Raw genomic sequence first — 12,701 nt, 5'->3', positions numbered from 1 at the left:
TGACACTGCCTCTCCTGGCTCACCCCCTCTGACCCTGCCTCTCCTGGCTCACCCCCTCTGACCCTGCCTCTCCCGGCTCACCCCCTCTGACCCTGCCTCTCCCGGCTCACCCCCTCTGACCCTGCCTCTCCTGGCTCACCCCCTCTAACCCTGCCTCTCCTGGCTCACCCCCTCTGACCCTGCCTTTCCTGGCTCACCCCCTCTGACCCTGCCTCTCCTGCTCCACTTTCTTATGGTGGTCTCCAACTCTCTCACACCCCCCGCCCCACTAACAAGCATGGTGGAGGAGTTGGTTTGCTCCTGTCCGACCAATGCTCCTTTACACCAATTCCACTACCACCCACTGTTACCCTCCCATCTTTTGAGGTGCACTCCGTACGCATCTACGCCCCCTCCAACCTTCAACTGGCTGTCATTTACCGCCCTCCAGGGCCAGCCACTGCCTTTTTTGACCATTTCACCACCTGGCTACTACACTTCCTTTCCACCGACATCCCCACCATCATCATGGGTGATTTCAACATCCCCATTGACACTTCCCACTCATCTGTCTCCAAACTTCTAACACTCGCTTCCTCCTTCGGCCTCATCCAATGGTCTTCTGCAGCTACTCACAAAGATGGCCACACGCTGGACCTCATCTTCACTCGCCTCTGTTCACTATCTAACCTCTCTAACTTGCCTCTCCCCCTGTCTGACCACAACCTACTCACATTCTCTTCCCTCTATTCTCCCAAGTACACAACCCCCCCTCCACAAACTCTCACACCCTCGCAGAAATCTCAAACACCTTGATTTACACGCCCTTTCTCAGTCCCTTCTCCCTCTCACAGACATCGCATTTCTACACGACGCAGATGCTGAGATGCTGCTGCCACTTTATACAACACTACAATCTCTGCAGCTCTCAAATCAGCTGCCCCCCTCACACACACCAAAACCTGCACAATCAACAGGCAACCCTGGCACACGAGGTAGACTAAAGAACTGAGACGGGCTTCCAGAATTGCTGAGCGCAGATGGAAGAAGTCTCATTCCACTGAGCACTTCATTGCATATAAAGAGTCCCTCACCACTTTCAAGTCCACACTCACCGCTGCAAAACAAGCCTACTTCTCATCCCTCATATCCTCTCTCACAACCCTAAACAGCTATTCAACACCTTCAATTCTCTCCTCCGTCCTCCAGCACCACCTCCCTCTCCTCCGTCCTCTGGCACCACCTCCCTCTCCTCTCCTCCGTCCTCCGGCACCACCTCCCTCCCCTCTCCTCCGTCCTCCGGCACCACCTCCCTCCCCTCTCCTCCGTCCTCCGGCACCACCTCCCTCTCCTCTCCTCCGTCCTCCGGCACCACCTCCCTCCCCTCTCCTCCGTCCTCCGGCACCACCTCCCTCTCCTCTGTCCTCCAGCACCACCTCCCTCTCCTCTCCTCCGTCCTCCGGCACCACCTCCCTCTCCTCTCCTCCGTCCTCCGGCACCACCTCCCTCTCCTCTCCTCCGTCCTCCGGTACCACCTCCCTCTCCTCTCCTCCGTCCTCCGGCACCACCTCCCTCTCCTCTCCTCCGTCCTCCGGCACCACCTCCCTCTCCTCTCCTCCGTCCTCCGGCACCACCTCCCTCTCCTCTCCTCTGTCCTCCGGCACCACCTCCCTCTCCTCTCCTCTGTCCTCCGGCACCACCTCCCTCTCCTCTCCTCTGTCCTCCGGCACCACCTCCCTCTCCTCTCCTCCGTCCTCCGGCACCACCTCCCTCTCCTCTCCTCCGTCCTCCGGCACCACCTCCCTCTCCTCTCCTCTGTCCTCCGGCACCACCTCCCTCTCCTCTCCTCTGTCCTCCGGCACCACCTCCCTCTCCTCTCCTCTGTCCTCCGGCACCACCTCCCTCTCCTCTCCTCTGTCCTCCGGCACCACCTCCCTCTCCTCTCCTCTGTCCTCCGGCACCACCTCCCTCTCCTCTCCTCCGTCCTCCGGCACCACCTCCCTCTCCTCTCCTCTCCTCCGTCCCTCTCCTCTCATCTCCGCTGAAGACTTTGCCTCTTTCTTCAAGCAGAAGATTGACAACATCAGAGCAAGCTTTGGCCCACAATCACCACAGCCCCTCATCATCGCTACTCAGCCCTCGTCCTCCAAATCCAGCTTCTCCACCATGACAGAAAACAATCTCTCCACTCTACTCTCAAGATCACATCTAACCACCTGTGCACTGGACCCGCTCCCATCGCACCTCATCCCCAACATCACCGCAGTCCTCATATCTAACCCATCTCTTCAACCTATCACTAGCAAGTGGTGTATTCCTCTCATGCTTTAAACATGCCTCCATTACACCCATCCTCAAAAAGCCCTCCCTTGTCCCATCCTCTGTGTCTAGCTATCGCCCCATATCCCTTCTCCCCTATGCCTCAAAACTACTGGAACAGCATGTCCATCTTGAACTGTCCTCGTACCTCTCCTCCCTCTTTGACCGGCTACAATATGGCTTCCAACCGCATCATTCCACTGAAACTGCCCTAACTAAAGTCACTAATGACCTACTAACCGCCAAAGCCAAGCGACACTACTCTGTCCTCCTCCTCCTGAACCTGTCCTCTGCCCTCTACACTGCTCTGTCCTCCTCCTCCTGGACCTGTCCTCTGCCCTCTACACTGCTCTGTCCTCCTCCTCCTGGACCTGTCCTCTGCCCTCTACACTGCTCTGTCCTCCTCCTCCTGGACCTGTCCTCTGCCTTCTACACTGCTCTGTCCTCCTCCTCCTGGACCTGTCCTCTGCCCTCTACACTGCTCTGTCCTCGTCCTCCTGGACCTGTCCTCTGCCCTCTACACTTCTCTGTCCTCCTCCTCCTCCTCCTGGACCTGTCCTCTGCCTTCTACACTGCTCTGTCCTCCTCCTCCTGGACCTGTCCTCTGCCTTCTACACTGCTCTGTCCTCCTCCTCCTGGACCTGTCCTCTGCCCTCTACACTGCTCTGTCCTCCTCCTTCTGGACCTGTCCTCTGCCCTCTACACTTCTCTGTCCTCCTCCTCCTGGACCTGTCCTCTGCCCTCTACACTTCTCTGTCCTCCTCCTCCTGGACCTGTCCTCTGCCTTCGACACAGTAGACCATTCCCTCCTGCTACAGATTCTCTCATCTCTGGGCATCACAGACTTGGCGCTATCTTGGATCTCCTCATACCTAACAGACCGACCTTTCAGCGTCTCCCATTCTCACACCAGCTCCTCATCTTGCCCCTATCTGTCGGGGTCCCCCAAGGCTCAGTTCTTGGACCCCTGCTGTTCTCCATCTACACCTTCGGCCTGGGACAGCTCATAGAGTCCCACGGCTTCCAGTATCACCACTATGCCGATGACACACAGATCTACCTCTCTGGACCTGACATTACCTCTCTAATAACCAGAATCCCACAATGTCTCTGCTATTTCATCCTTCTTCTCTGCGCGATTCCTAAAGCTTAACATGGACAAAACAGAGTTCATTGTCTTTCCTCCTCCTCACTCATCTCCTCCAACAAGCCTTTCCATCAAACTCGATGGTTGCTCACTCTCCCCAGTCTCACAAGCTCGCTGCCTTGGAGTGACCCTCGACTCTGCTCTATCCTTCAAGCCGCACATCCAAGCCCTCTTCCCCTCATGCAGATACCAAACTCAAAAAGATCTCCCGGATCCGTGCCTTCCTTACCCAAGAATCAGCAAAAACATTAGTGCATGCCCTCATCATCTCCCGCCTCGACTACTGCAACCTCCTGCTCTCTGGCCTCCCTTCCAACACTCTTGCACCCCTCCGATCTATCCTAAACTCTGCAGCCCGCTTAATCCACCTCTCCCCTCGCTACTCCCCGGCCTCGCCACTCTGCCAATCCCTTCACTGGCTTCCCATCGCCCAACGACTCCAATTCAAAACATTAACCATGACATACAAAGCCATGCACAACCTGTCTCCTCCCTACATCTGTGACCTAGTCTCCCGGTACCTACCCACACGCAACCTCAGATCCTCACAAGATCTCCTTCTCTGCTCCTCTCTTATCTCCTCATCCCACAATCGCATACAAGATTTCTCCCGTGCCTTCCCCATACTCTGAAACGCTCTACCTCAGCACATCAGACTCTCCACTACCATGAAAAGCTTCAAGAGGAACCTCAAGACCCACCTCTTCCAACAAGCCTACAACCTGCCGTAACCCTCAGTCCAGTACACCACTGCACAACCAGCTCTGTCCTCACCTATTGTACCATCACCCATTCCCTGTAGACTGTGAGCCCTCGCGGGCAGGGTCCTCTTTCCTCCTGTATCCTCACCCATCCCCTGTAGACTGTGAGCCCTCGCGGGCAGGGTCCTATCTCCTCCTGTATCCTCACCCATCCCCTGTAGACTGTGAGCCCTCGCGGGCAGGGTCCTCTCTCCTCCTGTACTCTCACCCATCCCCTGTAGACTGTGAGCCCTCGCGGGCAGGGTCCTCTCTCCTCCTGTATCCTCACCCATCCCCTGTAGACTGTGAGCCCTCGCGGGCAGGGTCCTCTCTCCTCCTGTATCCTCACCCATCCCCTGTAGACTGTGAGCCCTCGCGGGCAGGGTCCTCTCTCCTCCTGTATCCTCACCCATCCCCTGTAGACTGTGAGCCCTCGCGGGCAGGGTCCTCTCTCCTCCTGTATCCTCACCCATCCCCTGTAGACTGTGAGCCCTCGCGGGCAGGGTCCTCTCTCCTCCTGTTCTCTCACCCATCCCCTGTAGACTGTGAGCCCTCGCGGGCAGGGTCCTCTCTCCTCCTGTATCCTCACCCATCCCCTGTAGACTGTGAGCCCTCGCGGGCAGGGTCCTCTCTCCTCCTATACCAGTCTGTCTTGTACTGTTAATGATTGTTGTACGTATACCCTCTTTCACTTGTAAAGCGCCATGGAATAAATGGCGCTATAATAATACCGACAATGGCTGCCTCCTGTACCTATCACCGTTTTCGTTGTTGTTTTTGGGGTATGACCAAAACGAGTTTGAGCTGCATTTCATAGTAAATGATGATGAGTTTTGGAGGTGAAAGGAGGAGAAGTGGCTCATGAGTGGAGAAAGAAGCAAAATTGCTCGGATAAGATAAATTGGGACACTTTTTACATTCATACACTCAAATTTTGTTGAAATGAGAGCAACTATTTAATTTGGGGAATGAAGCAACCACAATATATCGGGAGCACAAACAGGACGCGCCGCACCATAGAGTGTAATAGATGATCCAGGTATCGGCACCAAGTCTCCATAAGGCCTGAATTAGGCGGCAGCATTTATCATAAGAAAACCCCTTGTTCTTCCCTCTGGAAGCCGCGGGATTAGACTGGTAATCCTAATAACAGATTGGAAAGATTTGTATCCCGATCAGGATTACTGTCTCGGCCGCGCGGCTTTCCGTCCATTCTTCCCTGTATTTGGAGGGAGACGCTCTCGTAGATCTGGATTACAGCCGCTGACATTTGTGCTTTATTGCAGTGATGTTCCCCAAAGAAAAGCCGCCTATTACTGTCGTGGGCGACGTCGGAGGAAGGATAGCCATCATTGTAGTAAGTGCAGACCTGCCTCGTTATGGTCCACACCGGACCCTCCACGGCGAGGCTTGTATTAGTAATGGCCTCAAAGATGTTCCTCTGTATTGTAAAGCTCAGATGAAGAAGGATATAGCATCCTCCATATGGTTAATCTGCAGGAGTAGGACATATCATCATCTGCTTGTGAAGTCTAATCTACTATGGAAAGAAATTGCTTCTTCTAAAGGGATAATCTGACTCTCACACGGAGCCCACAGCTCTCCATTGTCTCACTATTTTGAACCTGTGCGAGACTTCCTGCTGCTGAGCTGGAAGAAACCACTGCAGGGGAGGAGAAGCTGGCATAGGTTTTACCTCTGCAGTTGTTTCCTCTATCTCTTCCCCCCCCCCCCCCTCCAGTGGTTTCTTCCAGCTCAGCAGAAGCAGGAAGTCTCACACAGGTGTCAAAATAGGGAGACAGTGAAGAGCCCGACTACAACCTCCCTCTCTTAAAGAATCAGACATTTTTATTAGTAAAAACAAGGTGTTGTGTTTTTTTTTTTTTTTACTTCATTATACCATATTTTTCTTTTATAAAATGCACCCCTAATTTAGAGGAGGAAAAAAATCATTTTTAATGTTAAAATGAGGGTCCGTTTTATATTTCTAGTGTGTCACCGGGGGGGAGCGGTGGTGGTGGAGTGGCTCAGGAGGAGGGTCACAGGAGGCAGGGTCGGCAATACTGCGGGCTCGGAGGAGGCGGTGCTGCAGCTCAGGAGGGTCGGTGATAATGCGGGCTTGGAGGAGGGGGTATCGCGGCTCAGGATTTTTCAGTGGACGGAGGGTCGGCAATGCTGCGGACTCAGAGGAGGGGTTGTCGCGGCTCAAGATGGGCAGTGGACAGAGGGTCGGCAATGCTGCGGGCTTGGAGGAGGGGGTATCGCGGCTCAGGATTTTTCAGTGGACGGAGGGTCGGCAATGCTGCGGACTCAGAGGAGGGGGTGTCGCGGCTCAAGATGGGCAGTGGACAGAGGGTCGGCAATGCTGCGGGCTTGAAGGAGGGGTTGTCGCGGCTCAGGATGGGCAGTGAACGGAGGGTCGGCAATGCTGCGGGCTTGGAGGAGGGGGTGTCGCGGCTCAAGAAGGTCAGTGGACAGCGGGTCGGCGATGCTGCGGGCTTGGAGGAGGGGATGTCGCGGCTCAGGATGGGCAGTGGACAGAGGGTCGGCGATGCTGCGGGCTTGGAGGAGGGGGTGTCGCGGCTCAGGATGGGCAGTGGACAGAGGGTCGGCGATGCTGTGGGCTTGGAGGAGGGGGTGTCGCGGCTCAGGATGGGCAGTGGACAGAGGGTCGGCAATGCTGCGGGCTTGGAGGAGGGGGTGTCGCGGCTCAAGAAGGTCAGTGGACAGAGGGTCGGCGATGCTGCGGGCTTGGAGGAGGGGGTGTCGCGGCTCAGGATGGGCAGTGGACAGAGGGTCGGCGATGCTGCGGGCTTGGAGGAGGGGGTGTCGCGGCTCAGGATGGGCAGTGGACAGAGGGTCGGCGATGCTGCGGGCTTGGAGGAGGGGGTGTCGCAGCTCAGGATGGGCAGTGGACAGAGGGTCGGCGATGCTCCAGGCTTGGAGGAGGGGGTGTCGCGGCTCAGGATGGACAGAGGGTCGGCGATGCTCCAGGCTTGGAGGAGGGGGTGTCGCGGCTCAGGATGGGCAGTGGACAGAGGGTCGGCAATGCTGCGGGCTTGGAGGAGGAGGTGTCGCGGCTCAGGAGGGTTGGTGATGCTGCGGGCTCAGAGGAGGGGAAGTCGCGGCTCAGGAAGGTCAGTTGATGTAGAGTCGGCGATACTGCGGGCTAGGAGGAGTTGGTTTCGCGGTTCAGGATGGTCAGTGGACAGGGTCGGCGATAATGCGGGCTATGAGGAGGGTGTGTCGCGGCTCAGGATGGGCAGTGGACAGAGGGTCGGCGATGCTGCAGGCTTGGAGGAGGGGGTGTCGCGGCTCAAGAAGGTCCATGGACGGAGGGTCGGTTTTACTGCAGACTGAAGTGTCGCAGTGAGCTCCATTGAATCGTTCGCGGTTGCCGAGATGGACTTCAAGAAAATGGACGCGGAGTCCTATTTACACACGTGTTGCCTCCGCGGCCATTTTCTTGAAGTCCAATGCGTCAATCTGCGCACGCGCCACTTCCATGGCCATTCTCTTGAAATCAAACACTGGCGATTCAATGGTGCCCGCCGCTGCTTCCCCTCGTCCTGAGCCGCTCCACTGCAGTGACACCACCTCCTCTGAGCCCTCAGTATTGCCGACCCTGATCCGCCGCCCCGGAAAACCATATCCGGATTATAAGACTTACCCCTAGTTTTTGGTCGAAAAAATGTCTTCTATCTTGTTTTCCGGATTATATTTGAGAGAGGGTTTAATATTTTACCATCCTAATGTTTCTCAGGTTGTGATAAGTCCTCTTTAAGTGAGGGGTCTTAAGACCCCCTGTTTCAGTGGAGTGGTGGTTGAGCACGCACACCGCTGCACTATTCTGTGGGGACCAATATAGGCGCGAGCTGTTTTTTCGGATCCGTCAGAGGTGTATTAGTCATTTCTGCATCTTCCGTGTCATGATGAGCAGCGTTTGACGTCGGGGTCTTTCTCGTCTCCACAGGACGACATCATCGACGACGTAGACAGTTTTTTAGCCGCAGCCGAAACGTTGAAAGAGCGAGGAGCCTACAAAATCTTCGTCATGGCCACCCATGGGCTCCTGTCCTCAGACGCTCCCAGGTTAATAGAAGAGTCGGCCATTGACGAGGTAAGAGGACATCATTCAAATTATGACCAATTTCCAAATTATACCTAAATAAAAAATGAATTTTAGAGAATAGTCATTTGCGGTATACAGCGCCATGGTTCTAGTCGATAAGATCGGACATTGTGCAATGACAGCCGAGATCAACGTTGTCAGGAAGTCTCGCACAACTGCGAAAATAGGGAGACAGTGGAGAGCCCGACTTCAGCCTCCTCCCCTGAAAGGGTCAATGCATTTATTCTAATGGCTGCACCTTTCTCTGCAAGATGATGGTCAAGCAGACATTAGTGTTTGCTCTTTTTTTCCTCTGCTCTTCCATACATATCAGTTTTTAGCAGCAAGGGAGGAGGGGGGTAAGTCGCTATCAAGATCGAAAGGATTGGTTTTCATTCATTTGCCATCGAGGGAGAATCTGGCGCTCGGGTTCATCCAATACCTCTGATCCTGGCCAACCCGGGGTTCTGTACCCAAGTGCATCGTGAACAGGGAGGTCCAGCTTGAAGACCTCAACAGTGAGGAACCCCTTTAAAGGGAATCTGTGTCCAGGATTTTGCTATGTAATCTGAGATCAGCAGGATGTAGGAGCAGAGACCCAGATTATGTTGCCAGTTCAATTAAATCAGTGTTTTATGAGCAGGAGATTATCACTGCAGGACTAGGTGTCCCATGCCTTTTTAGTCCAACCCCACCCACCACTCCGTTTCTAGGGAATCCATATCCAGGACTTTGGTATGTAGTCTGAGAGCAGCTTGATGTAGGGGTGGAGACCCTGATTCCAGCTCCACACCCCTGATTGGCAACTTTCTCTATACAATGGCTAAATGCTGCCAATCAGTGGTGTGGAGCTAAAATCAGGGTCTCAGCCCCTACATCAAGCTTCTCTCAGAGACCCTGATTTTAGCTCCACACCACCACTGGCAGCATTTAGCCATTGTATAGAGAAAGTTGCCAATCAGGGGTGTGGAGCTAAAATCAGGGTCTCCACCCCTACATCAAGCTGCTCTCAGACTACATACCAAAAACCTGTATACGGATAACCTGGATACAGATTCCCTGGATTGGCAACTTTCTCTATACAATGGCTAAATGCTGCCAATCAGTGGTGTGGAGCTAACATCAGGGTCTCAGCCCCTACATCAAGCTGCTCTTAGACTACATACCAAAAACCTGGATACTGATTCCCTTGATTGGCAACTTTCTCTATACAATGGCTAAATTGTGCCAATCAAGGGAATCATTATCCAGGTTATCCGTATCCAGGTTTGATATGTAGTCTGAGAGCAGCTTGATGTAGGGGTTGAGTCCCTGATTCCAGCTCCACACCCCTGATTGGCAGCATTTAGCCATTGTATAGAGAAAGTTGCCAATCAGGGGTGTGGAGCTAAAATCAGGGTCTAAGCCCTTACATCAAGCTGCTCTCAGACTACACACCAAAAACCTGGATACGGATAACCTAGATACGGATTCCCTGGATTGGCAACTTTCTCTATACAATGGCTAAATGCTGCCAATGAATGGTGTGGTGCCGGAATCAGTGTCTCAACCCCTACATCAAGCTGCTCTCAGACTACATACCAAAAATCTGGATACGGATTCCCTGGATTGGCAACTTTCTCTATACAATGGCTAAATGCCAATCAGTGGTGTGGAGCTAAAATCCGGGTCTAAGCCCCTACATCAAGCTGCTCTTAGACTACATACCAAAAACCTGGATACTGATTCCCTTGATTGGCAGCATTTAGCCATTGTATAGAGAAAGTTGCCAATCAGTGGTGTGGAGCTGGAATCAGGGTCTCAGCCCCTACATCAAGCTGCTATCAGACTACATACCAAAATCCTGAATACGTATTCGCTGGATTCGGATTGGTGGGTTGGGTTGGACTAAAAGGCATGAGACACCTAGTCCTGCAGTGATAATCTCCTGCTGATAAAACACAGATTTTATTGAACTAGCAAGATAATCCGGGTCTCTGCTCCTACATCCTGCTGATCTCAGATTACATAGCAAAAACCTGCTGGCAGATTCCCTTTAAAGTTCGCTTTTCTTATATTCTACTTTTTTTTTTCTTTCTTCCTTTTTTCAGGTAGTCGTCACGAATACAATCCCCCACGAAATCCAAAAGCTGCAGTGCCCCAAAATCAAGACGGTGGACATCAGCATGATCCTGTCTGAAGCCATCCGCCGGATCCACAACGGAGAGTCCATGTCTTACCTCTTCAGGAATATAGGAATGGATGATTAACCTATTATTATTTTTTTTTTTTTTTTGTCTATATAAATATATATATATTTTTTAGGAATTATACCAAGGGCCAAAACTGGAATTGTACAGTGTCTCTCCGTGCCGTATAAGCGATTACCTTAAGATTTCAACACAAGCCATTTTATTATTTCATTATTTTTTTTTAATTATTTAATTTTTTTTTTTTTTTAACCCATTCGCTCACCAATCAATGACATTGGGGGGGGTTTGCTATTTTTTTTGTGAACAAAATTGTCATCAGCAAAAAGATATGAAAAAACAAACCTGCCTTTGTTATATGCACTAGGGGGGGGGGTCTCATGAAGCAGCAATACTAGAGAATATCTGCACTAAAGGGGGTGGTCCTCAGCTGATCGTGGGGGGGTGCAAGTGTTGGACCCCCACTGATCATCTAAGTACGGGACCATCCTTTTTAACCTATTAAACCAAATGTAACAGTGATAAAAAAAAAAAAAAAGTCGGAGTCTCCCTCCTTCTGGGAAGTCAACGTCCCAGAAGGAGGGAGACATTATAGCTCACCCAGCTTTCCATGTATACGGATAAGGACGCGGGGGCTGTATCACTGCTCAGGCCGGGTTTAGAGGTGCATTGGCAGACATGTTGCTTTGTCGCCCAACTTCCCCAAATTTTAACGACTTGAGGTTTTTTATCTACTATTGGGGGGGGGGGGGGGGGATTATTTTATTTTGGGGGGGTAGATGCCTATCGGTTTTGTCTAAATTCGTCCCAACGCTTACGTATGGGTAGATGGCGATCACAGCGACTGTTGATCGGGGCTCGCGTGTGAAATTTCAGTGGTCAGAAACGATAGGCGGGTGAAGACGTCTCATTTTATAAACGCCCCACCCCTTCCAATGCTGACGGTTTCCATCTTATCATTCAATCATACACGCTCAGTTTTAATGGGGTGGGGGGCATCTGGTCTGTATGGGGGGGGGGGGGAGGATAAATATTCAGCCTCATAAGTATCAGATAACGGCGGCCAACGCCGTGCAGGGCGATGGTAAGAAGCGCCAGGAGCACCGCCACCATGAGCTTCAGTTTTCCCAAGTACTGCTGCTTTCGACCATTTATGTTCTGCTGCAGGCAGTGAGGGGCGAGGAACTGGACGCCATCCTAGAGCCTCATGAGTGTCGGGTAACGGCGGCCTCCGTGATGGTAAGGAGCGCCAGGAGCGCCGCCGCCACCAGCTTAGCTTCGCGCTTCAGTTTCACTTACCTAGTACTGCTGCTTTCGACCATTTATGTTCTGCTGCAGGCAGTGAGGGGCGAGGAATTGGACGCCATAGACCGGGAGGGGGGCCTGTCACGCGTTGCTGAGCAATGTTAGTATGTGTGGATCAATGTACTGCAGGTCCTCCGAGCATCACAAGGGCGTGAAGCAAGAGTTACCTTCTTTATGTATTTTATTTTTATTTTATTTTTATTTTTTAATTTTTTTTTTTTATTTATTTATTTTTTTTTTTAATTTTATTATTTTTTTCCCTTTCCTATCCCAAATTTGCCTCCACCCCCTGCGCTGATCAGTAGAGCTGCTGCAACGTATTAACAGGGTGGAGGGGAGGTGGGACGACAGGGTTTTTCGCTTTTTTGTTTTATTTTTATTGTTTTTCGGTGGTGCTTGAAAGTTTGTGCAAAAATTTGACCTAAAACGACATCAGATTTCCCCAAACAAAGAACCAAATTAAACTTATTAATGGTGCAAATCCGGGGCTGGGTGGGTGCTCTGGACCCCTGGGTCGCCCCTCCTCATACAGCGCTGCCCCCGGCATGTTGAGGACCCCCCTGAGTTATTCACCGTGTCATGGCCGATGGGATCAACAAAGAACCTGGCGTTCCGTTTTGTACATTTTTTGCTTATCCGCCGTGGATCAGTGTCTGATACGTGGGTGTGCGCTCCGTGTCTTCTTCCACCGTTCCGTTTTTCCACGTGTCCGTGATTGGAAAAAGTATGTGAACCCCTAGGACTAACAGATAAACTTTCAAGCACCACTGAAAAGGTGCACTTGTATTTATTTTCTGCAAAAGAGGGAACATGTAATAAAATGTGTGAATCGTGGAATGGATTTTTCTCTTATTTTCTTCGTCCCGCGAAGATTTGTCCAATTATTATGTTTTCTTTTATGTCTTATGTTT

The 12,701-nt window shown here is 52.1% G+C and overlaps 1 protein-coding gene across 3 annotated transcripts in view; it reads left to right on the top strand.

Annotated features, from left to right (window-relative positions):
• The window catches only part of PRPSAP2 (phosphoribosyl pyrophosphate synthetase associated protein 2), a 57,102-nt gene extending 45,881 nt beyond the window's left edge, over positions 1-11,221 (top strand). For all 3 annotated transcript variants that reach the window (XM_075318354.1, XM_075318356.1, XM_075318355.1), the window contains exons 9-11: positions 5,472-5,542; positions 8,159-8,305; positions 10,387-11,221. In XM_075318354.1, the coding sequence (XP_075174469.1) occupies positions 5,472-5,542; positions 8,159-8,305; positions 10,387-10,545 (377 nt within the window). In that variant the 3' untranslated portion in view covers positions 10,546-11,221. The remainder of the gene's footprint in view (positions 1-5,471; positions 5,543-8,158; positions 8,306-10,386) is intronic.
• Positions 11,222-12,701: the final 1,480 nt, after the last annotated feature.

This window comes from Anomaloglossus baeobatrachus, chromosome 7 (assembly GCF_048569485.1).
Source record: "Anomaloglossus baeobatrachus isolate aAnoBae1 chromosome 7, aAnoBae1.hap1, whole genome shotgun sequence".
Classification (NCBI taxonomy): Eukaryota; Metazoa; Chordata; class Amphibia; order Anura; family Aromobatidae; genus Anomaloglossus; species Anomaloglossus baeobatrachus.
Note: the sequence above shows the minus strand (reverse complement) of the source record. Positions and strands in the feature narration are given on the sequence as shown.